We start from the raw sequence: 26,386 nt of genomic DNA, 5'->3' as shown, positions 1-26,386 counted from the left end.
GTCAGTAGATGTGAGCGGGTCTCTTGAAGAGCCATCGATCCCGATCTATCTTATCACGACCTTCGCGGCCGAGATCTAAACCGGATTGGGAACTCGCCACCCGCCATGGCCGGGCTCGGCTTGTCCACTTCTTATGGATATGGTTGCGAGGTGGAGAATACCTTTCTGCTCGGCAATTTATCGGTTATTGTGTCTCTATCTGGATAGAAGGCTATAGAAGGTAGAGAGAGCAAGGAAGAAAAAAGAATGCAGTAACATGGGCCCTGGTAGACACAACTACAGACTACTGCCGGCACTGGCGCCGTTCGGTAGATCATCTCCACCGCAGCATTGCTTATCATCTACTATAGAGATTCTAGCCCCGCACGGAAAATGATTTCCTTCCTGAGGGCTGGCTTCGATCCTGACGAAACACATCCTGCGGCACCCCGAACAGGTAATCCCCCAGATCCACGGGTCGATTGCGGTCCCCATGGCACAATCTCCTCATAAGGAAATTTACCAGCATTTGGCGCCAAGAGCTTTATACGAATGACCTGCCTGTTCTGTTGCCAAGCAAGGGGTGATCGATACCGGGTTCTACTCTGGCGGAAGGTGCGCGTGGGGCAATTGTGGCATGGTTCTCATGGCGCCTCCGGGGGAGGCTGAGGACTCGGGGAGGAACTGTGGCCCGTATTCGGTCTTGTTCGCTTGGGGTTCTCCCCCATTTCCATGGTGCTTTGTGCCTTGGGTTAAGCGAGCGTTGTTGTTTCTTACGTAGTCGAATGAAAGGAGGAAGGTCCAAGCAAGCGACGAAGTGCATACGAAACAGAATCATTGAAAGAAGGAAGCACGTGGGTGATTGAGACGGCAATGGGAGAGGGAGAGGGAGAGAAATCTTTATAGACAAAGTACGGGCAGACGCTAAGTTTGTCAAGGGTGAAACAGCGGAGAGAATGCGACACGGAGGGTAGTCGAAGATGGGATCCGCCAGAATCAGTCCTGCCATGAACCTGCCGAGGCATTTCATGGCGAGTAAAATGCCACAGGGAGAGAAGTATCTACGAAATACCCAGCGAGGGCACCATTCCTTGTTCTTCATGAGCCGTGGCTCCTACCTTGTAGGACACCCTGAACCGAAGCTTCACCGAGTTTCCTTTCCCGGCATCGATACCATCCAGGAGCAAACCCTGCTGCACACCATTCTGCTGCATAGCCGCAATGTCTCGGCCTGACTGCGGCCGAAGCTGTAGCGTATACAGCTAGAGACGCGGTTAGACAAGACTCCATCAGAAGATACAAAAATAGACCACTCACTTTCTCCACTGCAACTTGGAAATGCAGCTCGCTAATCGGTTGACTCGTCGTGTTGGAAAAGACAGCAGCGATCTGAATCTGACGTGGCTCTCCAGGCAGTCGTCGTACTGCAAAATCGACGCGGAGCTGTGAGTTGAGAACCTGGACCTTGTTCGATGTGGGCAGCGCACTGCTCGGCGGCAAGGAGGATGCAAAGTTCCACTCGTCGTCTTCGGCCGCTGCCGCGGGCTGTTTGGCAGGCGGTTGGTCCGCAACCAGGTCGAGCAGAGCGGAAGAGCCCGAAGCAGCGGGGGCCGCGGCGGCCGGCGCTGGGAAAGGGCTGGCTCCAGGCCGTGGGCTGGCAGAGACCAACGATGCAAATGGATCTGCCGCAGGCGGTGGAGTGGGCTGGGACGGAGGTTGGGGAGATGCACGGGGAGGAGGAGTGGACGATTGAGAGGACGAATTCATGCCTGCAAGGATATCGTAGTTGGGTTTGAACGCCGCCGGAGTCTGCTGGGGAGGAGTCGCCGAGCTGGATGGGATCGACGGGAAGTTCACTTGGACAAAGGGTCAGTGACAATCGTCGATGCAGACCAAGACAACTTACTAGATGGTCCTAGTGAGATTCCACCACCGGCCGCGGGAACCTGATCGTCCATCGAAAGGCCGAGGAGGTCGTTTTCTAACGAGCTACCGCCCTGGGCTGCTTCCGCTGCATTGCTGTTCGAGCTGGGTTCGGGATCGAAATCGATCAGAGAGAGCTCATTGTTCGCATTCTTCGAGACCCCAGTCGTGGTACCCAGTGTACCTTTGGGGATTTTGGATGCTGCATCCAAATCGCCCGTCTTGACCAGCTTATACCGCTCGATAGTCCGGTGTATGCTATCGTTGATCTCAAGCAGCTTGTGGACGGCCTCCGGGTCGTCCGATTCTTCCTCGCACATCTTCTGAATCTTGGGGTGGGCACTTTGTAAGGCATTCGCCAGCTCCTATTACCTGTCAGCGATGCCACATAGGGCTGTGAATCGAACGCTCCCACCTCGAAGACGTCGCCCTCGGGCATTCCCTCTCCGCTCTGCAGCATCTCCTCCAAAATCCTGGCCTTCTGTTGCACCTTGGACACCTCCTCCGCTGCCTTTGCTCGGTAGTCGGTTTTGTGCCGGTTGTCGAAGCCCGCCATGACCTTCATCAGACGGTTTGCCTCCTGGAGGTCGGCGGGAGTGCCTCTCCGGATCAGCTCTTGGAGCTTGGCTGACTGCGCTTCCCGCTCTTCTTCCTCCATCTCCTCGGCCGATCGTAGATTCTAGACAGGTCAGTTGTGGGGCCACACGCGGGAGGTTCACAAAGTGGTGCATACATCGCTCGGGTTCAGAACGGCGGCATCCTCCCGGCGAACTTCTGGGAAAGCGTAGCCTTTGTACAGCAAAAGCCGGTGCATATCCCTGATAAAGCCCAGGTCCTCCTTGTATCGCGACGTCTGACAGATGGTCTGCCGCCATTCCTCGATCGACTCCAGGATGCGATGTTGCACCCTCGAGGGACGCATGGGGGGCCGCTCGGGGAACCTCCGGACCAATTCATTTAGGAACTCCTTTGTGCCAATCTGGAGATGGAACGGGTATCCGCAGTTCTTGACGCAGATGTCGAGTAGCTAAAGGTGCCAGTTGTCAGCCTAGCCCCTCCCCGCTTGCCTTCCCAGAAAACGTACCGCCAACGCCAGCAATGCAACGTTTTGATTTCGGGAGTTGATAAGTTGGACAATGTCGAATGCCGATTCTCGGGGCCTATCGAGTGTAAATATGCGATCCGGCGGGACGGGTATGACAAGGTGCGGCTCACGCGTTGCCTTTCTTGGTGTTCACCAAGTCGGCGACCTCGAGGTTCAGGGCCAGGTTAGGCTCGTAGTTCTGTGGATCGCATGCATTACCTATGAAAGGAGCGAGAGAACAGTCTTAGATTTGTCATTCCGAAGAGAAGCAGGCAGACTCACGAATTGCGCGCTGCAGCGGGGTCAGTCCTGGCTCAGCGAAAGGACCGAAGCGGTCCCTTGCCGCCATGCGTGCCGAAGTAGCCTCCAGGATGGCGACAGGAAAGAACAGACAAAAAAAGGAAAAGAAAAGAAAAGGCACGGGAAAGAAAAGCGGCGCTGATAGTACAAGGGCAGATGTCGAGTGAACCAAAACGTGTCGAGTGGCTGCGAAGCTGAAGGCGGAGAGTGACTGAACTAGTCTCGCACGTGTGGCGCCCGCCGCATTTTCTTTTCCTAACCCAACACCAACTACTCCTACGATACACAACAACATCATCGCCACCCGCCATGGTCCGACACAAGAAAGACAACTTTGCGCGAGGAGGCAAGAAATTCTCCAACCCGCGTCCCAGAGTGCCCCGCGATGGCGAGCAGGAATCCTCGCGCCCAGTGTACAAAGCGGCCTGCTGGGATATGGGCCATTGCGACCCGAAGCGATGCTCTGGAAAGAAACTGATGAAGCTGGGTCTGATGCGGGAGCTTCATATTGGCCAACGGTCCCCTGGTGTGGTTGTCTCGTACGTATATTCCCATATTCTGTGCTCCATGTCGAAGTATCTAACCAGTCCGTGACTACCAGCCCGAATGCAAAACGAGTCATATCCCCCGCCGATCGCGAAACCATGGAACAGCATGGTGCAGCAGTGGTGGAATGCTCCTGGGTGCGAGTCAAGGAAGTGCCATGGTCGCGGATTGGTGGGAAATGTGAACGACTATGTATGTTCCGCGATGCCTGTACATCGCCGACAATGCTGACTCGCCACAGTGCCCTATCTGATCGCTGCTAATACGGTCAACTACGGAAAACCATGGCGACTGAACTGTGTTGAGGCGTTGGCCGCCTGTTTCTATATCTGTGGTCACGCAGACTGGGCCAAGGACGTCTTGAAGAACTTCCGGTATGGCGAGGCTTTTATCGACATCAATTCGGAACTCCTGAACCTCTACGCCGCTTGTGAAACAGAAGAGGACGTCAAGAGGACAGAGGAGGAATGGCTGGCCAAGATCGAACGGGAATACGAGGACAGTCGTGTAGAGGGGGCCGATGATATGTGGACTGTCGGGAATACCAATCGCAAACCAGCGGAGAAAGACATGGACGGGGAAGAGGATGACAGCGAAGATGAAGGCAGTGACGATAATGAGGATGAGGACGAGCACGAGGACGAGGATGGTGCCGACAAGGATCCGTTTGCGATTTCCGACGATTCTGAGGACGAAGAGCAGATGGCCGAGATTCGCCGCAAGATTCTCAGTTCCAAAGCATTCCAGAATCCGTCTCAGTCGGATAAACAAGAGCTGGAAAAGATTGCGCCACCTGAACCCTTGTACGTCGACTCAGATGCAGAATCCGGATCTGCGGGCAGTGAAGACGAGGCCTTTGATAACATCATCAACGCGACCACGGTCACCGACCGCACCGGTATCAAAGCAATCCAGCAACGGAGGGGCAAAGAAACTGTATCTGCTTCATTTTCGCGAACCGAGATCTCTGCGCCCAAGAGGTGGTGAGTGTGATTGGCAGAGCAGATTATCGCCCATTTGAGCATATTACCGAGCAGGCTTTTCGATTGGAAATACAGTAAGACATTTTTCCAACAATGCCATCCAGAACAGTCCAGAAAACCTCTCCATGACAAGAGCGAACGCCCAGCTGCCTTTCGACTCAGATCTCTGTTTACAACGTCACCAACTCTCGCTGCATCTTGGAGCAACCAAAGCCAAAGCATGAGATTTGTGTCTCTCGTTTGCTGTCTGACAGCCCTGTATCAACAACATCCTCCTGGAAACCTTTGCAATATCGGTGGCACCGTGGACAATTTTCCGTCCAATATCTCGGCGACGAATGAGTCAATGGATGTGCAGGAGTGGAACAGATGTGGATTGGGATTGGTATAACTGGGCAGTGCCATTGATCGAGTTGATTTCGGCCTGTTGGCGGAGCCAGAGGGGGATGGGCCGATGGGTATCATGACTGATAGGATCTGGTGCCTGACTAGAGAGAGCCGGGTGGGTTGAAAGGTGCTCTATGAAGTATTACCTGGAAAAGGGATGTACTTCGTCACTGCCGCCCTCGGCAACGACAGTCAAGGAGTTGATATTTTCCCGACCAACACCGTCTATATTGATAAAGCCACAACCCCAGAACGTGTTCCTTACACTATTGAACTTTCCCCCTCGAATCAACCGGCCAAATCTCCTTAATGACACCCCCACGATAAGCATAATAGAAGTCATGCAGATTGACCGTCGGATCAATATGGCTCGGAACCATCTCAACGCGATCCCCAACCTTCAGATCCGGGGTCCCCTCCGCCCAACTCAGCGAACCATGCTCATCCCCCAGGACACCATACTCATAGCGGGGATCCTTGCACTCCGCCAACCCGCTATCAGTCGTCAAGGACTTGAGTCCGCTGTCGATAGTCACGCACCGCGGGCCCTGCTTGCTGATCACGGTCGACAAGATGGTCAGACTGTTCGAGTAGAACGTGCCCACGGCATTCCGGTAGTCCGTGTCCATGAAGATAAACGATCCAGGCTGTAGCTCCGTCACCCCGGGCACGGTGGCGCAGAACTCGGCCGTGCCCGTCCCTCCCGTCGTCACGACCTGGATATCACATCCTTCCTTCCGCAGTGCCTCCGCCGTCTCGGTGAGGATTTTCATCGACGCCAGACACTGCGCCTTGCGGTCTTCGTAGTCATGCAGGTGCTGCAGGTGGCCCTCGTACCCTTGCACCCCAATAAGCCGGAGGTGCTTCAACCCGCTCACATGTCTCGCCAGTGCAACCGCCGGCTCCCCAGGCTGAACGCCCGTGCGGTGAAGCCCAACATCCAGATCAATCAGCACCGAAATCGGCTCCTCGATTCCCGCCCGCGCGAGCGCATCATTAATCGCGCTCGCCCCAACCTCACTATCAACCACCGTCCTGATCCCGCGGTGCTTGCGGAACAGCTCCACCAGCCGCCTCACCTTCGCGGGACCCACGATCTCGCACGTAATTAGCAGGTCGTCAAACCCCGTCGCGGCAATGACTTCCGCCTCGCTCACTTTCGCAACGCAGACGCCCTTTGCGCCGGCGGCATTCATCTTCCGCGCGAGGATCGCGCTCTTGGTCGTCTTTAGGTGCGGGCGGATGTTCAGACCCGTTGGGAGGAGCTTGCCCATTAGTTTTTTGAGATTTGCGTCGACGAGGTCGAGGTCTGCGATCATTGAGGGCGTGTCGATCGAGTCGATTCTGTCGCCGACTTTGGGGAGATCCATTTTGGGCTGGTTGATGGTGGGCGGGTGTTGTTTGGAGGGGTTGATTTGGAGCGGTTGGTTTTTCTTGGGGTTTTTCGAGGCGGGTGGGATGTGGGCTGCCTTATATTTGGACACGCAAGGGGGGGGGACCTGGTTGAAATCGACAAGTGGCCTAGTCTGCTTGTAGATGTCCGGATTCCATGGGTTGGCGGGTCTTGGGGGTGGATATTCTCCCACGCCCAGAGTGGGATGGATGGAGTATAATACCCCCGCACTAGAGGTAGGTCGAGGAGAGACCCCCACAGATAGTGTTTAGATAGTATTTCGCAGGTGGTGTATATATATAGTTGCACAGCATCACGGTTGATTTCTACGATATCGTACGACCGGTGGCAACAATCTCAACCAATGCCAATCAATCAACAAAAGAAACAGACTATGTACAGAAAAGATAGTCGCTATTAATATACACTGGCCAGCAGTTGACACCAAACATGTACTCCTCTAACCTAATCGCAGGCGTCCAGGCACAGCCCGGCCACCAAAAAGTCTGTTGACACCACCTTCTTCGGTAGTCGTATTGTCACCGGACATCCAGCGCGGGAGCCGGAGTTGATCTCTTTGCAACCACTGGGGCGTGTTGGTAGTCTCAAAGGTATTGCGCACGCGGTGGGCGAAGGACTGGAAGAAGTTCTCGTCCTCTTCTTCAGCGTCAATGACCGTGGGAGCAGCCACCGTTCGTCGGGCCGGTTCGGACGACTCAGACTGGGGGACGCGCTGCCGCGACGAGGACGAGGCGCGCGAGTTTCCAGGGCTCAAGTCGGACGCCCAGGTCGAGCGGGTGCCGCGGGAGGAGACGGCTAGAGAGCCGAATCCATTCAGCTCGCGGTCGATCAGATCCCGCCCCTCGCGCCAGCCGCCCAGACCGTAGCCGGACGGGTTGTTCTCCACATCGTGGAGCTCTTCGTCTTCCGCCAGAGCGAATCCGAAGATGTTCTTGATGCGGCCATACCAATTGAAGAATGTCCCGCACACGGGCAAGAGAATAAACATGGGGAAAATAAAGTCAAATCCTTTGCCAAGGCGCGTCAGGTTGATGAGTTTGCCGAGGAACTCGTAAAACGTGGTGTTTCGGCGGAAGTCTTTCGGCAAGAAAGTTAAAAAGTTGTAGGCGATCGGCACGGTAAGCCGAGCCACCAGACTCGCATACCAGCATGCACTCTCGCCGTAGGTATTGCGGCGGACAAGGGCGCGATTGCCCCAAACCTTGGCGTCGTTGACACCCACCAGGGCGGCGGAACACATGTACAACAGCCAGGCAGACGCAGTCACCTGCCCGCCAAAGCCGACTGGTTTCGGATCCTTCCAGTTCGGCACAATAGTCAAGCTGATGATGGATATTTGAGGTGCCACGGACTTGATCAGTTCAGACCAGATAATGCAGACAGATGCACCAGCGAAGACCGCCCCGAATATCAGTCTGACCGAAGGAATAATGTTCGAGTGGACTTGATACCGCATGTAGGGTGTCAGAAGCTTGACTCGAGGGAAAAGGGACGACCGACGGGTCGTGGTACCGAAATCGAGTTTCTTGGAGGCAGCCGAGTTGATGATGGTCTGCAAGTCGGCCGCAGTCTGGACGAGACGATCCCATTCATCCACAAACCGAGCCTTCATGTGTCGAGCACGCTGTAGACGGCGAGTCAAATCGGCCAGATAGCGCTCGGTAATGACCGAGGGAACCGTGCTGGCCGTGTCCGGGGACTCGAGGATCGGGGCCCGCACGTCTGATGCACCAGTGCCTTCCCCGAGTTCTTCGATCCAGTCCTGGAAATCACGAGCAGTGCCCGTTTTGCGCTGCTGTAACTGGTTGACTTGCGATTCCAGGCTCTCCAGCTCATTGACCGCGTCCATCAGGCGATCGTGCACCTTGGGCGCGTGGGCCTGGATTCTCCGCAAACGACCGCTCACGTTGGCGTTGCGGAAGAGATTGCGCGGGATAGACACCAAACCGTGGCCCATCAGATAGATGGCGAGCACGAGACCCCAGACGTATGCCAGCGCCATGACAAGACCTTTGATAGAGATAAAATCGAACCCGTTTTGGATCGAGACGTAAATCAGCCCCACCGTCGCACAGCAGAGGACGATCAATTGGTATCGGGCATTTTGTCGAAGGGAGTAGATGATACGAGCCCTGGGTTCGCGATAGCCCGAGTCGATGTACTCGCCGAGGAGTGGAAGGATAACCCTGCGATGCATTAGTGATCGAGACAATCTCGTCACAGAACGGCACACTCACCAGGTCAGGACGAAGATCAGCCAATAGGCGATCCGCCAGAATACCAGAACCATGCGATCTGGCAGCCAGATCGCCTTGGGGCCAGAGCCATTGCGGGAACTTGAAGCAAGATCGATGGGGACGAGAAGCACGACGCTGGCGGGGAGGGCGAGCGCGAGAAAGATCGGAAGGATGAGATAGGCTGGAGTAGCGCGCAGGGTTAAAAAACGTCGTAGCAGCAGTAATACCAGGGCGGAGATAGAGCAGAGGGCGAAGGTGAAGAAGATGTTGGAGCCCACCGAGATGGGCGAGACGGAGACGGAGAACATGGTGAGAGAGAGAGACGGGAGGAAAAGAGTGGCGAGGGTGAAGGAAATCAGTGTAGCATGGCGGAGTGACTAGACATTCACCGTGGTAGTGATCAACGCGGGTGGTGAAATTGGGACGGACAGAGGCGGCGAGGTTTCGATGGGGGAGAGTTGGGAAGGAGAAGAAGGCTGACTGCTGAGTGGATGCCAGGCACCGGCTTAGTGCCGGGCGGTGGGGACAGGTGCCGCATTCGTATGGCAACTCTTGGTACAAGTTCAGTTAGTTAGCTACATGTACAATAAGATCGTTATGATTATTTTGTCGTACTACTAATAGAATAAGAAGAAGAAGAATAATAAGAAGAAGAACAAGAATACAGAATAGTGCCCACACCCTTATAGCGCTCGCAGCGGGACCCTCTCAAGGGGTACGACGCTTGTCTTGCTTTGTCTCTCTCTCTCTCTCTGTAGATCCGTGTAACGGACAGAGCCGCGTGACTGCTGCCATCGTCCTCGCTTGCCCGTTCTGGCTGCCCCCAATAATCCCACCACCACCATCATCGTCATGAGTATATCCCCCAACTGGCTATTATTACCCCCGGGCCCAGCTCCTTCATTCGTCGACCGCCATTAACCCCCAACCCTCAGACCTCTTCCTATCTGTGCACCCGCACTGAAACACCTGCATCTCGTGTTTCTCTCTTCCCCAGCCATCTCCCCTCTTCCTCGGTCATCCTGCTTCTCTTTCCGCAGCACGCAGGTGCGACTGCAAAAGCTGCAGCATCCCTGTCACAGATCCCTATCCACCCTAGCACTCGCGCGCGCGGCCTTCTCATTCGCTGCACGCCACACCCTAGGCGTTGGCCAGTGACTTGCAGCCAATCGACTCTCGCTGCCCGAACGCCTTGCTTTTCCGCGCGGTCGCTCGTTGCTCCTCCACCCTCCTGTCTTCCGGTCAAGGCGATCCATCCCCACCCTCCCTGATCGACTCGAAATCACCACGGTCCACCCCGATACGCCCTTCGTTTCTTTTTTCCTTTCTTTTTTCCTTTCCACGCCGATCCTGCGACTTCCTTTCCTTCTCGTTATCGTCGCGTGACAACTTGGCGAATGCTGACCGACACCGAACCTCTTTGCGGATTGCTTCCTGATCCCCGTTAATGGGGCTTCTGCCATGAATCCCGCCAACTTCAACGCGGGCGGCGGCGTGCCAGCTGGCATGGTTAAACCAGGCCAGGTGCCGCCGCCGAAGCCTGAGAGCTCGCAGGTGATCATGAATCATGTCGCCCAGGCACTGCACAATCAGGGAACGTGGACGGGTTGGAAGGCCGAAGTCCCGATCAAGGTCCGCGCGATGAATGTGTACCAGATGTGAGTTGGCCTTCCGAGGAAAGCTTGCGTTGGTCTCTGACTCCTTCTAGGATTACCTCCCTCCGCCTGATCCAACCTCGTATCGACCTCCAGTCGGCGGCGCAGGCTGCACTGAGCTTCGAGCACAAGGCGTTCCAGAAAGCCGCTGAGAAGGTTCGTCATGATGACATCCCCTTGTTTGGTGCTTGACTAATACCAAAGCCATTAGGTTGACTACGATCACGAATGCACCGAAAAGCTCCTTCACATCAAAGACACTCGACAACGACAAGCCGCGGTCGCGTACCAAAGTGGGATGATGCCCCAAGGGGGAAATGTGCCCAACCAGAACCCGGGCAATTTCCAACAACAGCAGATGAATCAGAATCTTCAAACGTCTCCTATACCCGGCCAACAGAATGTGATGATGGGGATGAACAATATGAGCCAGCAGGCAGCGATGCAACAGCGCCAGCAGCAACAGTCCGCGATGATGCAGCAGCAACAGCGCCAGCAGCAGCGCCCCCCAAATGGCGGCGTTCCACTCCCCGATGATCTCAATACGCTCTCGGCCCAAGAATTCGAGCACGTCTCTCGCATGGCAAATCAGATGCTGGCCAAGACCTCACCGGAGGACATGGAGAAGATCAAATTAAACCTTTCCAACATGACTCCGGAGCAGCGGCAGTATCTGGCTCGAAAGCAAATGGACCCAATGACCTATTTCTTCCGCTCTCAGGCCCTGAATCAACTGAGGAGACATCGTCGGCAACGAATGGACATGAGCCGAGACCCTAATAATCCTAATAATCCTGCAATGATGGCCAACGATCCGATGATGAACCCTCAGCAGCGCCAAATGTTCCAGAACATGATGAACCTTCAGCGCAACTCGGCGTTCCCGGGAAACCAAGGCCAAGGCCAAGCGCCGGTTGTCGAGTCGTTCATTGGCAATGTGGAGAACATCCAGGGACAGCAGGCGGATGGTTTGCGCTCACAGGAAGCTGGTCAGCTCGTGGTGCCCGCTAGTTCGACTCAGATCAGTCAGGCACCCTTCCCGAACAATCAAAACATGTTTTCACAGCAACAACAGCAGCAGCAGCAGCAGCAGCAACAACAACAACAGCAACAAAACATGAACAACTCCCAGTTCCTTGCCCAGCAGCACCTGCAGGGTGGCGCCAATGTCCCCCAGGATCGAGCACAGTATCAGGCTCAGGCTCAGGCCCAGGCCCAGGCCCAGGCCCGCGCCCAAGCTCAGAAAATGGCCATGTCAGGGCAGAATGCTACCCAGACACAGTCACAGCTCCCACAGCAAAGCCCTGTCATGCCGATGCTGAACCAACCTATGGCTCCGGGTCAGATCTCTCCATCCGGCCAGATGCCCTCTCAAGCTCGACCTCCTTCTCGACCCCAACAACCGGGTATGCAGAATCGACCGCAAATCCCCCCAGGTCTTCCACCGCAGGTTCAGGAACAACTTTCTCAGATGTCAAATGAGCAACTGAACAATTTCTTGATGAACCAGCGACGTGTCGCGATGGCTAACAACATGGCCCGAGCGAATGCCGCTCAGCAGAACATGGGTCAACAGCCAGGCCAGGGCCAACCGATGATGAACGGCCAGATGGGTAACAATCCCAGGATGCAGGGATCTATGAATATGCCGCAGGGATTGAACCCGGCTCAGGGCCAGCAATTGTCAGCACAACAGAGACAGCAGCAGCAACGCCAGAGTGAGTTCTACAAGCTCCAGCTACTGCGTCAGCACAACAACGGTGGAGAGATGAGTCCCGAACAGGCAAAGGATATGGATCGCACGTATTTCCCGCCATCCATCCTGAACAACACCCAAGCACCGGTTCCGAAACACATCAAGACTTGGGGACAATTGAAGCAATGGGTCGCTTCGAACCCACAGGTGGCCAATGGCGTGGACCTGCCCAAGCTGATGATGTTTCAGAAACTTCACCTCGCCCAGATCGTCAATGCTCGGGCGAAAGACCCTAATGCTCAGGTACCAGCCAACGGTTTCCAGGGCCAGCCTGGCCAACCTGGCCAGATGCCGAACGCTACAGGGTTCCCACCTGGTCAGCCACAGCCGCCCGTTAATATGCCTCAGATGCGGCCAATTACCGCTCAGGAAATCCAGATGGCCCGCCAGAAATTGGGACCGCAAGCCGCCAGCTTTACCGATGCGCAGATCCGCGAATTGCTGCACCGGAATCGCCAAAAGCATCTTATGCAGGCGGCGCAGGCCCGAGCTGCTCAACTTGATGGAAGTATGCCGCAGACTCAAGCTGTTCCGCAGCCCCCGATCCCCGCGCCGCAAGCCACGCCGCAAGCCAAACCACCGACTGCTCCGCCGCAGCCTCAACCGGCTCCTAGTGGGCCCCAAGTATCAAATGCGAAGGGCCAGGCGGCAACAAATAAGAAGGCAGCCGCGAAAACGAACGCGAAGAAGAGGGCTCATGCAGATGATGCTGCCGACACAACCCCTCAACAGCCGCAGCCCGCGGCAGCTCCACTTACACAGCCGACCGGACCTCCCAAGCCGAACATGCCTTTGACGCGCGAACAGCTTGCGGCGATGACCCCTCAGCAGCGGGCACAGGTTGAGGCTCATCTGCGGAAACAGCAGAGTCAGGCGCGCGGTCCAATTCCCACCAGGGCGGCTGCGGAAGAAGCCTGGAACAACAACTTACCTCCAAAGGTTATGGAGGTTTACAACGAAATCTCGAAGAACGCACCGTCTACGCAACCTGTCGCTGTTTCCCCAGAACAGAAGGCTGCCGTGAGCAAGCAGCTGCGTGATTCCTTGGACGTGCTGGGTAGATTGGATACTTTGGTGCAATGGTTTGCAAAGATGCCGGGCCAGGAGAAGAACGTCCGGAATCTGCTAGCCATGGTATGTTCTTTTCGTCTCAATAGTGCCTTACTTGACTAACCAGTTCTAGCGCATCCAACTCATGCGGCAATTTAAGCCCTCTCCAGACTGGGTGGTTAATGATCAGTTTACCGTGACTCCGGATTATGTGTCTGGTGCGGTCCTTTTCATCCGGAAGTTGTTCCATGCGATGATTGCCCATGTCAGCCAGCAGCAGAAAAACGCCTCCCAGGCTCCCGCCACCACTGCGCAGAATGCGCAAGCCAACATGCCCATGCTGAACGCGAGTAACTTGCAACAACTGCAGCAACAGGAAGAAGCCCTCCAGCGTGCTCGACGTGCCTCAAGCCAGTCGGGCGCTGTTGCGTCTGCGCCGTTTGGAGCTCCATCTCCCCAGGGAGTCCCTCATGCCTACGGACCGAGCGGACTCTCTCAGGAAAAGCTCAAGCTGCCCCCGCCCAAAAAGAGAAAGCATTCACAGGCCGGTCCCAGTGCCTCATCTGCTCAAAATGTCAGCGCGCCGCCCGCCGCAGCCGCCAAATATCAAAAAGCGGTTGCGGAGGCCAAGTCCACGGCCGCAGCCCTCGCGGGTGCTTTCAAGTGCAGTGTGCCCGAGTGTCAACACCACTTACAGGGCTTCGCCACTCAAGCTGCTCTGGACAAGCATATTGAGGAGATCCACTTGCCTGAGGTGGAGAATATTGACGACCCTCTTCAGTTTGCTCTCGACAGCTTCGCAATTGGCCTCGAGACCAAGACAGACGGAGTCCATCCGGGGACTACCGTTGGCTCTGCCGTAGCCAACAGCAAGGCTTTGGCTTCTCCGGCGAAGCAGGGGATCGCAACCCCTGTGACTGCCGGCACTACACCACTTGCCCGCGTCGCAAGCCAAATCGGCGCAAAGCCCTCTCCGGCGGTCTCTGCCCAGCAGCTCACTCCGCGCCAGCCGCCCGGCAAGACTCTTGGTCCTTCGCCTGCGAAACCGTCGCCTAGCAAGGATGAGAAGAAAGAGCCCGAGGCCGAAGGGAAAGATCTCTGGGCGGATTCTGCCATTTCTCTGGAAACGCTTCACGATACCTTCTCCAATTTCCAAAGTACGACGCTGCCTAGTCTGGGCTACGATCCGTTTGAGGAGTTCCTGAATGCCGAGATGTTCTCCAAGGACCAGGAAGAAGATACTCCAGACTCTTGGGATATCAACCTGGCGACGCTGACTCCTCCGGAAGGCGGCGAACCCAAGGAGCCGATGATTCTGAGTGGCTTCGATGGGACATGGGACGATGCGGCTATCGAGGCGACCGCAGCGTGGATGGATATCCCAGAAGAGATCCAGAATAATGACGATGACGGGATCAAGGGCGTCCGGATCGATTGGGATCTTCTGGAACGGCAGAATAAGGAGATGATGAATCTTGACAACAGCAATATCACCATCCCCGCCATATGATGGTGATCCTGCTACATGATGAACATGGATCGCTGGCCGAATGATACCTTTTTTTTTCCCTCTTTTTTGCTTTGCTTTCATTTCAGCGGGCTTTTTGTTTGATTTGATGCCGGCGTACATACGGACGCGTGTTTCTCAGGAGCGATGCCTGTACATGTCCCACGGGACTGCTGTTTTTGATTATGGTCTACTAGCTGTTTGTGTCCGATTTTACTCTGCGGATCGAGGACGAGCGATGGCGTTCTGGAAGGAAAAAATACGCGGACAGCGATTTCGTTCTCGACTGCCTGGATTTGTCCAACCTTTTTAATGCCAGATGTTTGATTTGTTGTTATTCGTGTCCCTCAATGGAGGACAGACCGACTTAGTTGTCCTGTGGGTGCCTCATAGATCGACCCACTGGAATGCGGGCCGGATAGATGTGTCAGATGATGTTATCACGCCGATAAGCTTCTCGCTTTGTCCGCCTCCCGAACGAGCGCTCAATAGCTGGTCTTCCTTCCTCCCTTCCTCTCTCCCTCCACATCTCCCTCCTTTGCCATACGAACTGTACTCATCCATTTTTTACCCTTCAGCCCGTCCGCCGGGGCCTTTCTGTAAACATGGCGAACGGCGCCGTCATCCCCTTCCTGGTCACGATGATGCTCGTGACCGGGGTCTGCAACACCATTCTGAACAAATACCAGGTTGGCAGCCCTGCTCCTCTCTTTGATGATCAGTTCTGACGGAACGGTTGATCTAGGATATGCAATGTGTCCGGAACTGCGACTCGTCAGATCCCAAGGAGTGGAAGCTGTTCGAGCAGCCAGTGATCCAGACGTAGGTGATCACCCGCCATCTCCGCATCGGACGGACTATCCTGACACCAAGAAAAAAAAAATAGAGTACAAATGTTCATTGGAGAAATGGGCTGTTGGCTCGTCCTAGGTCTATCCATTCTCTACAAACGATACATCTCGCCGCGCTTCTCTCGCGAACCTTCCCCGCTCCTCGCGGGCGGATATAACCCCGTCAACGGCGACGACGAACACTTCGAAGAAGACGAGGAGGAGGACCAGATTCTTGAAGGGCCCGAGACTCGGAGGAATCCCATCAACAAACCCACCGCGGAAGATGACACCCGCATCCCCCTGCGCGGATCGAAGATCTTCCTCCTCGCCGCGCCAGCCTGCTGCGACATCGCCGGCACGACGCTCATGAACGTGGGCCTCCTCTTCGTGGCCGCTAGTATCTACCAAATGACGCGCGGCGCACTAGTTCTCTTCGTGGGACTGTTCAGCGTGCTTTTCCTCCGCCGCAGACTCTTCTTCTACCAATGGAGCGCGCTCTTCATCGTCGTGCTAGGCGTCGCGGTCGTCGGAATATCAGGCGCTCTCTTCGCCGGCCAGTCCAGTCATGATAGCCAGCAGGATGGGGACGGTGTTGTCGCTGCAACCGCCTCGCGGGTGCTGATGCATGCCCGCGACGCCATCGACGCCCAGCTGGCCGTTCAGACTATCGTCGGCGTGCTCCTCATCGCCGCGGCGCAGATCTTCACGGCTTCGCAGTTCGTGCTGGAGGAGTGGATCCTAGAGAAATATGCTATGGATCCCATTCAGGTCGTCGGTTGGGAAGGCATCTTCGGTTTCACGGTTACTGTCGTTGCGATGATTATTCTGTACCTGGCCGTGGGACGGACAGAGGCCGGGCAATACGGCTACTTCGATATGCGAGAGGGGTGGCACGAAATCTTCAGCAACCGTGCCATTGCAATGTCCAGCCTTCTTATCATGATCAGCATTGGGTATGCTCCTTCCCCCTCCCTCCCTCCTTTCTTGGCCACACAGCATGCTAATGAATCGCAGTGGTTTCAACTTCTTCGGCCTCTCCGTCACCCGCTCCGTGAGCGCCACATCGCGCAGCACAATCGACACCTGCCGCACGCTCTTCATCTGGCTCGTATCGCTAGGTCTAGGCTGGGAGACCTTCAAGTGGCTGCAGGTCGTCGGCTTCGCGATGCTCGTTTACGGCACGTTCCTTTTCAATGATATCGTGCGCCCGCCGCTCAAGGCGTGCTTGCCCCGTGCCAGGGAGGGCGAGGTCATCCTTCCTGCTGATGAGAGGTTTGATCATCTTGAGCCGCCACCGGCCTATTACTCCGAGGTGCGGACGGATTGATCATTGCGTGAATTCAATCTGGGTTTTATATATGCATTTCATTATATTTTTTTTTACTTTTTTGGCTTTGATTGAGGGCTATTGGATATGCCATGCTTCATCCCTACCTAATAGACATGGAGGCCAAATGCAAGCTCCGGAGCCCTTTCAAAGAACGGCACGTAAGTAAGTAAGGCAACCAAACCCGCCACCACACCAAAGCGTAGCTTCCTGGAGCCGGTGCAGCTTGGAAGCCTTGCACACAGCAGTACCAACCACAGTGACGATTATACCAGTTAAAACAGCAAAGCAATCAAAGTCAATAGGCGTGGTTATCAGGAGGGGTCCAAGGGGGACGGCATCGGCACAGCGTGCTTCGGACACGTTCCAGAGATATAAATCATTGCTTGCGTCCTCTTTTCCTCTACATTACTCTACTGACCACATATACTGTCAATGAAAAACAACATAAGAATATCAAGTGATCTCTTCAAGGACCCGGATTCAACTCGCACCATGCAGCAAAACACAGGGCACACTTGCCTGCGCTTAAGCTCTCATCTTGCTACCGAAGCATGTACAAGAAAAAAGATGAAACCCCTCCCTTTCTTTTTTTTGAGCCAAGAAAGAAGAAAAACGAAAAACGCACCAACCGGTCATAAGATAAGATCTAGAGTAGGTGGAATGTGTATGTGGGATTGCGGACGAAAGGTATAGAAAGAGGGTTTGGGATAAATTAAAACAGGCAGAGGAGAACACAATTTGACCTCCTCCTTTTTCTCTCCTCCTACTCTTGAAGTAAGTATGTCGACAGGTGATTAGGTTTTCAGGGCTCCGTCCAATCCACTTGGTCAGTGACGGGGTTGCCACCGTCCTGAGCATATGTGACGCGGAGACGGAGACGAAGCTTGGGTGGGAGGGACTGGAGACACACAAGTTAGCGAAAGAAAAGAACACATGTCTAGATAAAAAAAGGATAAAACTCACTCCGCTCAGAGCGGTAACTCGCAAAGACTGCGTGCCTTCATCGCCAGCTTCAAGATCAGCCTTGCTGATACCGCTCAGCTGCAGTTTCTGGCTCTTCGGCACGGCAGCCTGCAGACCGACGCTGGAGAAGCTGTTGAAGTTGGAGTCGTTGCGGAAGCGGGCTAGGATCTGGGCATTGCCGCCGGCGCTCCGTTGCACCTGCAAGGTGAGCACGAGGCCTTCTTTGTTGAAGGCAGTGGTTGCGGGCGTGGAGGCGTTAACGGTTACATCCGGAGAAGGTGCAGATGCGCCCATGCCACCACCGCCTCCCAACAAGTCCAGTCCAGAGGAGGCCGGCTGGGAGGGCGGGGGTGATGTCGGGCCATTGCCGAACATGTCCATGATGGCACTGGTGCTGGTCTTTTGCTGGCCAGTCGGAGGCGGAGAGGACATGCCGGAGTCGCCGCCGAGAATGTCGGCTAGTAAATCTGCGGTGTTGGATCCGTTCGCAGTCGGGCTGGTGACGGGGGCTTCGCCGCCACCGACCAGGTCAAGAAGCAGGTCGTGCTCAGCGGGCCGGGAGACCTTCTTCGACTTGTCACGGAGGATTTTGCTCTGGCGTTTCTTGGTAGGTGCGCCCAGAACCCGCTGTTCCTCGCGAATCTCAGGTGGAGGCATCCGCTCAAGCACACCGCGGCGGATCTGATCATACCCGAACAGATTGGAGTATTCGACGGCACGCTGCTGGATTTCAACGCTCAAGTCGGATGTCCGGCTAGACAGGAAACGGCGCAGGCGTTCAATCTGAGAGGAGTCTGACATGCGCACGGTGAGTTTCATGGATGCGGTGGTGATGTACTCGATGACAATCTGAGTTGCATAGGTGCTGTTGAGGATGTTCTGGAAGAGGTCGACAATATCACTCTCCCTAACTTCTTTCACTAGTTCCTCCTCCTCGTACTGGCCGCCCTGCAGTAGACTGTCGGCATATTCACCGATAGTCCACGCAGCCGCCAGGGTAAGACCGTCTTGCGAGATATCCTCCTTCAAAGATGAGTAAAGCTTCTGAACGGCGTAGGTCTGCAGTTCAGGGGTGGTTGCAATGAGGCGGACGAACGACGATAGAATCTGTTCCTTCACGTAGTTCCCAGCCAGCTTGAGAACCCGCAGGATCGTGTCCAGGTGCCAACGCTTGTTTGGCGCGTACCGGTCGGCAGCAATTCCAATTTGTGTAGTCATCACCGGCTTGAATTCGTTGTCGGCCACCTCCAAAAAAGCCAGCAGTTCCCGCACCAGCACTCGCACGTTACCCTCGTTGATCAGCAGGAAGCTGAGATCGAGCGCGCGCCGGCGGATACTGATATCGGGATCCCGAAGACACTCTAGGATTGTGTTGCGATGTCTTTGTACCGCATTAGGTTCAATGGCCACAACCTTGTTCAGGGTGTTCAGTGCCACATAGCGGATGTTGTTATCCTTGTTAGACAAGAACTTTCCAAGGATGTTGACACCCAGCACCCGCAGTCCCGAATCGGCCTCGATGTCCAGAATGGTGAGCACCGCCTCGTAGAGAATAGCATTTCCCACGTTCTTTGACGAGTCGGTGTTGGTGGCCACCTGGGCCAGAATGTCGTTGATCATCTCGCTGGTCGCCACATCGCCCCGGCCCAAGGCACGCAAGAACCCCAGAATTTTCACTTGCAGGAAAGGATCGGTGATTCCGGAGACATCATGCTCGGGTGCATACCCGGACGATGTGAGTCCCTTTAAGGCGCGGACCAGGTTTCCAGCGAGTGGACGGAACATCTCAATCACGCCTTCCGGACCTTCTTCCTCTTCTTCTGCCTCGCATAGGTCAATCGCGAAGGTCAACCCACAAAGCAGGACGCCATGGTTTCGGTCTGCCAGCAGTGTCTTGGCCTTCTCCAGAAAATGCTCGTACAGATCCGGGACCTTGCGACATATCCGCATGGCACAAATGGCGGCTTTCCGACGAATGTAGGGATTGGCGGTTGACATGAGGGTCTCAACTTGGGGGAACAGGTCGCGGGACATCTCGATCGAAGCAATGTTGCCGAGGGCACAGAGTGCCAGGCCGACGATATACTGGTTAGAGTGGTTGAGATCACTGCCTTTGGTCAGTAATGAGAAACGAGAGGATTTCAAATGCAGCACATACTTTCCAAGAGAATTGGTCACTAATGTCAAGACTTCCTGATTCTCATCCAGTAGCAGCATGGTCCCCAGATATCCCAGCCGCTTGTCGGCGAACCGGTGTGAGGCGAGGAGTTTCAGACATTCGATTTGGCCAAAGTGGGTGCGCTCTCCGAGAGTGAACAGGTACAGCAGTTTAGCCACATTGTTCCTCCTGAAAGACAATTAGGAGGTTGTATCCATTGGGGAGGGCTCGCTACCACCTACCGGACACCGGAGTCGTGGCTCTCTTCTCGAAACGACGCACGAATGGCGGCGCTCTCTTTCTGGATGACAGCTCGCTCGTCGGCAATAGTCTTTGCGGAACGGACATTCCGAATGAATTGCTTGACTAAGACCATCCAGCCGGGATCAGCAACGCGACCTCGACGGGGGAGGGGCCTTGGGCATCAGGGGATGGAGGGGCGGCGGGCAACAACTTACGGGAAGACATGACGACCACGAGGACCCCCGCCGGCGGGGTGAGAAAAGGGAAGAGACAGGAGGAGGGAGCGTCAGGAGGAGACCACGGCAGAGGTTCCAGAACAGAGAAGAGGATCGAAGCGGGGGAGAGGTTCAACGGTCTGGACTTCGTGCTTTTGGTTTGTTTCGACCTGGCTTGATTGAGGCCGCGGGGCTAGGCTGGATTGGGTAAGGATCATGTGACCTAGAATTAGTGCCTGAGGCAGAAATGTATTTTGTGGAAATATGAACGAAGATGTGTCAACGCACGGCAATAACTAAATTCAGTGCAGGAGGATAGAAAGAACATCCATGTCCTGGGTATAGAATACTTCGGAGTCTGGGCTAGGTGCACTTCCTCGGTCACTAACGGTAAGGCTGAATGACGTAGTGGACCTCGTTCCTCCTCGGCATCGCGCTCGACCCAAATAAACCACGCAACTCCTTCTTGACCTCCCTGTGAGATATCCAATTCACCCAGGATGTCCACTGCCATCCCCAACGAAGGCTCGGGCCTACGGCCACGAGCTGTTCCTCTGCAATCCGATCTGAAATCGGAGTCGTCGCTCTCTCCTGCGGCCTCGAAGCTCTCCCTGGACAACAGGTACGTTCGAGCATGGACCGCTCGTGCAGCGCAATGGCTCATAATCTATGCAGTGGTCGGTCCACACCCATCCCTGAGGATGCACCGCCCTCAGCGCGGTCCATCTCCACGGCCAAGAAGCAGGTGCGGGCGCGTAACCGCCTGTTCTACACCATCGACTACGTGCCACGCGTGTCCCACTTTGATCCGGAGAGCGACTACCATAATTTCAGGGGCTTCTTCACCCTCTTCTGGATTGGACTGGCCATTATGGTAGGGACGACGATGCTGCGCAATATCAAGGATACCGGATACCCATTGCGCGTGCGGGTGTGGAGCTTGTTGACGGCCAATGTGTATGAGATGGGGCTCAGCGATCTGGCCATGGTGGTGAGTTCAGGTCTAGTGTTACCACTTCACAAGTTGTACCGGTCTGGACCGCAGTGGTTGCGGTGGTCTCGCGCTGGGGTGGTGATTCAGAGTCTGGGCGAGGCACTGTGGATGTTTCTGTGGCTCAAGTGAGTCCCTTCTCTTTCTATCTTTGTTCACACTCTCAACTGACTGACTTGGGCATTAGCTGGCCGTTCGTGCGCCGTTGGACCTGGACTGCCCAGGTCTTCTTCACGCTGCACCTCCTAACCATCCTAATGAAGCTGCACTCCTATGCTTTCTACAATGGGCACCTGAGCGAAACCCAGCGCCGCTTGGCAGCTCTGGACAACCCAAGCGAGATCAAGACCAATTCCTCCACTGCGGTCCGGTACCCGGAGACACCGCGAAGACGGCCATCCATGAAAACGAACCAGGACCATGAAGAAGGCCACCCGACCGAGCCCCTCGACAAGTTGCGCGAGGATCTCGCCACCGAGCTGACTTCTCCACTGGGCAACATCTCCTACCCACAGAACCTCCATGTAGGAAACTATATCGACTTCCTCTTCTGTCCAACGCTGTGTTATGAGCTCGAGTACCCGCGTAATCCCGAGCGCCGCTGGCGAGAAATCGGATACAAGGCCCTAGCTGTGTTTGGATGTATCTTCCTGCTGACCCTGTTAAGCGAAGAATTCATTCTGCCCGTCCTGAACGAGGCCCACTTCCAGCTGGACCTTTACGACAGCATGGCAGACAAAGCACTCATCCTCGCAGAGTCTATCAGCATGCTCCTGTTTCCGTTCTTGCTGACTTTCCTGCTGGTGTTCCTGGTCATTTTCGAGTACATCCTCGGCGCATTCGCGGAAATGACCCGGTTCGCGGACCGGCATTTCTATTCAGACTGGTGGAACTCGTGTGACTGGTGCGTCTTCTCTTCACCATCCTTGTCGGTATTCCCCAACTAAGCACCTCCCTTCCTAACAGGCTCGAATTCTCCCGAGAATGGAACGTCCCCGTGCATCACTTCCTCTTCCGACACGTCTACTTCCCCTCGCGCTCGCACTTCTCTCAGCCCGTCGCCATGCTCATCACGTTCCTGGTCAGCTCTCTGGCCCATGAGCTGGTCATGAGCTGCATCACGAAGAAACTGCGCGGCTACGGTTTCGGCGCTATGATGCTGCAGCTGCCTATCGTAGCTGTGCAGAAGTCCCGGTTCTTCCGGGGTCGGACGATCCTCAACGTGAGTATTTTTTTTTTTTTTCGGTCTAGTACACATGGCTGATTTTTCTGACACAGAATGTCTTTTTCTGGTGCTCCATGATTCTGGGCCTGGCTATGGTATGTTTCTACGCTTTGACGCTCGATTATCCTCGGTGAAATGCTGACTCGTGCTTTAGATGTGTGCTTTCTATGTTCTGATCTAAGAACTCGTGGCCGGTTGCCTGTTTGATGCCTTTTAGCGCCAGATGTACTGTGTATATGTTTGTTTCATGAGTGTGACTTACAATAACCACAATGTCTATGAAGAGAAGGAGTAGAAGGGGAAAGAAGACATAGATAGACCTGGGAAATGTTCACACATAACCACCATGTGCTTTGCTAATGTGTAGCGATTGATTTTATCTGAGTTTGTTATGGACGTTTTCGTTTCCCAGTACATAGCCTGCAATGGTCCAAATAAATACAATCTCTACTTTACTCTACTCTCAATATCCAGAAATATGTGGTACCTACTACTAATCCTCTTCATTCTGTTCAAATAACATACATATAACCGAATCAAAAGCGTTATCAGTCGTATCAAGGAACGTAATTCGTTAATTGGGCCTCCCGAGAGAGTTCTAAAACATGGGCATGATGATGATTCCAAGGAAAAGACAGACAAGACAGTTATCAAGGAAAAGACAAAGGAGAGATATCCGGATGCCAAGAGCGGTGTGTATTTCATTGGGATAATGATAGGAGGGAAGAACAAAGACACCAGCTAGCTCCCAGCTAGCTCTTGAACACCAAAAAAGGACCAGAAAACGGCCCCGGTTGCGAGCAGTCGAGCTCTCACGGAGAGATACCATCCGCAACTATTTTCCAGGACTTTGCTCTGCTGGGGGGGGGAATCTGATAGTAATGAGAAGCCATGGTTTGATGAAACCAGAGGGTTTCTGTGGCAGGCGTAGAGGTTGTCGAATGACAAGCCACGCCAGATATGTATTGACAAGAAGGAATGAAAAACTGCAAATGAAAACACCCAAAACCCAAGAGAGAGCTGTCGTGATTGTGGAAATTTATGCGGTGGCCGACTGCCGTCTCCCCGGCGGAGGAGCGCGGGCGGTGTCGTAATAGGCCCTGCGATTAGAGTAAAGGACATCGTCGGGCCGAATCTCGCGAGCGTATTTGACGTCACGATCGTTCACGCGAGTCGTGTATTCGACATCGCGGTAGGAAGGCCGCGCCGGAGACCCGCGCTCAGCGCGTGGTTTCAGCGTTTCAATGCGAGGCGAGGACTCCGAGGTGTAGGAGTAAGTTGTGGTGCTGCGCTTGGGAGGAGGTCGGGGTGTCGGACGCTCTGCGCGCTCTGTACGCTCTGTGCGCTCGGGCGAGATTGTGCGATGGTATTTGGGCTTGGAAGGCGGAAGGTCCTCGGGCTCTGTCACGATCTTGTAGCGGGTGGAGGGCTTGGGCGGCGAATTCGATCTTGCCGGCATCTCGGGCGTGCTGGGACTGGAGTACCCGGAGTCATACCGGTGCAGCTTGGAGGAGCGCGCCGGGATGGTTTCATGGGCCATGTTGTATAGCGATGAAGAATCCTGACGACTGGGCTTAGGCCGGGTGAAAGCAGACGTCGTGGCGGACCGTGTCGAGAACAATGAAGGGCGAGGGTTCTTCACGGTCGGAGATGTTGCGGCCGTGGGCATCTTGGGGGGAAACTTGGGACGCGGAGAGGAGTCCAAATCGTCATATGACGGGTTGCGCGACGAGGAGCCGCGCCTGGGGGTGGACCGAGCCGCGCGCCGCGAAGCGGACGACTCTGGTTCCGCCGACTCGTAGCCACGGTAGCGCTGTGGGGACCGCGACACCCGCGACCGACGACTACTATTGGGGATCTTTGATCGCTCAATGTAGTCCTCCGCCTGGGTGTGCAAGCTGCGGTGCTTGTCGGAATATTCATTGTCATCGTCGTAGTATCGTTCACGTCGACGCGAGGACTCCGCTGTCTGAGCCTCCGCCGTACGAGACCGGCGATTGAGCTGGGGCTTGCGAACAAACGTCGCACCGGCTGCAACACTGGAATCCGACGCATTGTCGTCCGACTCGCCATGCGCTGCCGGATGATCAAACTTTTCCCGCACCTGCCGTCGCCGCTCCTTATCGCGATACTTGGCTCGCTCGGAATGCGTGGCCTTGGCGGTATCACGGGCCTGTTCCTTCGCGGCACGGTAGCTGCTGACCGGCACGGTCCGGGACTTCCTCTTGTCCTCGCCGTACTTGGGCTTGGACCTCGTACCAAACTCATCGTGTTTGCGAGACATGGGCCTCGGTTCATCGGTAAAGCGCAAGTCCTCGTCCAAAAACACATCTTGAGGTACCCGTTCCTCGTATATGCGTCCATCACGATACTCGCGCGAGGTACCCGTCGACCCAGGGGCACGTGGCGAAGAGTAGTTCGTCGAGTCGGTCGTCCGTCTGCGTTCTAGGAGCTCCCGACGCAGATCGGCCAATTTGGCTCGGTGGTCGTAGCGAGCTCGGCGCGTGTCATCGGACAACAGCTCGTAGGCCTGCTGAACGCGCTGGAACTCATCCTGGGCGGCATTCCGTTGCGACTCGTCCTGAATCTTGTCGGGGTGGCATTTAAGGACTCGTTTGCGATGGGCAGCACGGATCTCGGAGACGGTGGCCTCCTTGGGCACGCCCAGGGTCGCATAGGGGTCTATATCGGGGGGAGAGGCCATCACCGTGGTGTCTCAAGAGAGACTCACAGGTTGGGGGGGAAGAAGCGGTGATGGGGAAGTGGAGTAGAGAGAGAGAGAGGCGGTGGAGGAGGGGGCTTGGTTGGTGTATTGTATGTGACGAGGCCACCAGCCGAACGAACCCCGATGATGCATCCAGACTGTTCTGGAGGGCGAGAGAAGAGTGTATGAAGGAGAGGAAGAATCCGAAGACCCGAGCCGACTAGGAGCGAGAATGAGAGGCGAAAACGATGGCAGAAATCAGGGGCAAAAAGCACTCAGCCACATGAATGGGCAAAGTGGCGTTTGAGTCAGTATTACAGATACTGAGAGGGAAAATCAGGAGAGAGAAATGGAAAGCGGCCGAGACTCGGGTGTCATAAATAATCATAATAACCGGTAACATGTAATCCTTCATTCCATCGCCCTGAACCGGAATGGATGACGCCGAGCGGCCCCCATCCCATCATCCCCTGTTGGGCTTCAAGACCTCGCCTCACCTGTCATTCTTTGCCTCGTTCGTGGGGGGATGCATGCGCCAACCAGACTAAATGCCTTGCTGACGGCCACTCCCGACCGGTATGCATTATGGCAGACCTATTTGCCTCGCCCCGTAACAACGGTTGTAGAATTCACTCACCACGACTACATACCACCACCATCACCAACTGAATTCTCGCCCCGCCTCTTACCTGTAACTTGCTAAAATCATGTCATCGAGGGGTGCCTCACATCAGCTGGACGCGCTTGCCCCATCAGTTGACCGAATGTGATGGGAGATGCATCCGCGAGCTAGTAGGTAGGGCTTGCGATCCCAGCCATTGCCTCTCCTAGCCAGAGTTTAGAAAACAAGACCGCCGCGGCCACTCGAGCCGGTCGCACACCCGTCACACCGTCCGCTAGCTA

At 55.2% G+C, this 26,386-nt stretch overlaps 9 protein-coding genes across 9 annotated transcripts; 4 read left to right on the top strand and 5 right to left on the bottom strand.

Moving 5' to 3' along the window:
* Positions 1-1,040: 1,040 nt before the first annotated feature.
* PFLUO_LOCUS1651 (ARF-binding protein) lies at positions 1,041-3,335 on the bottom strand (the record flags this gene model as incomplete). Its single annotated transcript, XM_073778709.1, has 8 exons — positions 1,041-1,241; positions 1,297-1,835; positions 1,886-2,267; positions 2,318-2,581; positions 2,636-2,929; positions 2,987-3,062; positions 3,118-3,205; positions 3,269-3,335. The coding sequence occupies 8 exons, from the start codon at positions 3,333-3,335 to the stop codon at positions 1,041-1,043; spliced, it is 1,911 nt and encodes a 636-aa protein (XP_073635737.1).
* A 260-nt stretch (positions 3,336-3,595) lies between these two features.
* PFLUO_LOCUS1650 (ribosome bioproteinsis protein tsr3) lies at positions 3,596-4,819 on the top strand (the record flags this gene model as incomplete). The annotated part of the gene is made up of 3 exons (XM_073778708.1): positions 3,596-3,825; positions 3,888-4,024; positions 4,074-4,819. 3 exons carry the CDS (start codon positions 3,596-3,598, stop codon positions 4,817-4,819), a joined length of 1,113 nt encoding a protein of 370 aa, XP_073635736.1.
* Positions 4,820-5,468: 649 nt separating this feature from the next.
* Positions 5,469-6,572, bottom strand: PFLUO_LOCUS1649 (uncharacterized protein; the record flags this gene model as incomplete). The annotated part of the gene is made up of 1 exon (XM_073778707.1): positions 5,469-6,572. One exon carries the CDS (start codon positions 6,570-6,572, stop codon positions 5,469-5,471), a length of 1,104 nt encoding a protein of 367 aa, XP_073635735.1.
* A 483-nt stretch (positions 6,573-7,055) lies between these two features.
* On the bottom strand, positions 7,056-9,161 carry PFLUO_LOCUS1648 (uncharacterized protein; the record flags this gene model as incomplete). Its single annotated transcript, XM_073778706.1, has 2 exons — positions 7,056-8,802; positions 8,854-9,161. The coding sequence occupies 2 exons, from the start codon at positions 9,159-9,161 to the stop codon at positions 7,056-7,058; spliced, it is 2,055 nt and encodes a 684-aa protein (XP_073635734.1).
* Positions 9,162-10,314: 1,153 nt separating this feature from the next.
* PFLUO_LOCUS1647 (uncharacterized protein) lies at positions 10,315-14,824 on the top strand (the record flags this gene model as incomplete). Its single annotated transcript, XM_073778705.1, has 4 exons — positions 10,315-10,511; positions 10,562-10,664; positions 10,720-13,398; positions 13,448-14,824. The coding sequence occupies 4 exons, from the start codon at positions 10,315-10,317 to the stop codon at positions 14,822-14,824; spliced, it is 4,356 nt and encodes a 1,451-aa protein (XP_073635733.1).
* Positions 14,825-15,426: 602 nt separating this feature from the next.
* Positions 15,427-16,981, top strand: PFLUO_LOCUS1646 (uncharacterized protein; the record flags this gene model as incomplete). Its single annotated transcript, XM_073778704.1, has 4 exons — positions 15,427-15,510; positions 15,567-15,643; positions 15,708-16,607; positions 16,669-16,981. 4 exons carry the CDS (start codon positions 15,427-15,429, stop codon positions 16,979-16,981), a joined length of 1,374 nt encoding a protein of 457 aa, XP_073635732.1.
* An 805-nt stretch (positions 16,982-17,786) lies between these two features.
* On the bottom strand, positions 17,787-20,481 carry PFLUO_LOCUS1645 (clathrin associated protein complex large subunit; the record flags this gene model as incomplete). The annotated part of the gene is made up of 4 exons (XM_073778703.1): positions 17,787-17,882; positions 17,948-20,054; positions 20,106-20,294; positions 20,348-20,481. The coding sequence occupies 4 exons, from the start codon at positions 20,479-20,481 to the stop codon at positions 17,787-17,789; spliced, it is 2,526 nt and encodes an 841-aa protein (XP_073635731.1).
* Positions 20,482-21,063: 582 nt separating this feature from the next.
* PFLUO_LOCUS1644 (Sterol O-acyltransferase 2 (Sterol-ester synthase 2)) lies at positions 21,064-22,960 on the top strand (the record flags this gene model as incomplete). The annotated part of the gene is made up of 6 exons (XM_073778702.1): positions 21,064-21,185; positions 21,239-21,682; positions 21,742-22,458; positions 22,521-22,776; positions 22,833-22,874; positions 22,934-22,960. 6 exons carry the CDS (start codon positions 21,064-21,066, stop codon positions 22,958-22,960), a joined length of 1,608 nt encoding a protein of 535 aa, XP_073635730.1.
* An 858-nt stretch (positions 22,961-23,818) lies between these two features.
* On the bottom strand, positions 23,819-25,483 carry PFLUO_LOCUS1643 (uncharacterized protein; the record flags this gene model as incomplete). The annotated part of the gene is made up of 1 exon (XM_073778701.1): positions 23,819-25,483. One exon carries the CDS (start codon positions 25,481-25,483, stop codon positions 23,819-23,821), a length of 1,665 nt encoding a protein of 554 aa, XP_073635729.1.
* Positions 25,484-26,386: the final 903 nt, after the last annotated feature.

Source organism: Penicillium psychrofluorescens (genome assembly GCF_964197705.1).
Source record: "Penicillium psychrofluorescens genome assembly, chromosome: 1".
Taxonomy (NCBI): domain Eukaryota; kingdom Fungi; phylum Ascomycota; class Eurotiomycetes; order Eurotiales; family Aspergillaceae; genus Penicillium; species Penicillium psychrofluorescens.
Note: the sequence above shows the minus strand (reverse complement) of the source record. Positions and strands in the feature narration are given on the sequence as shown.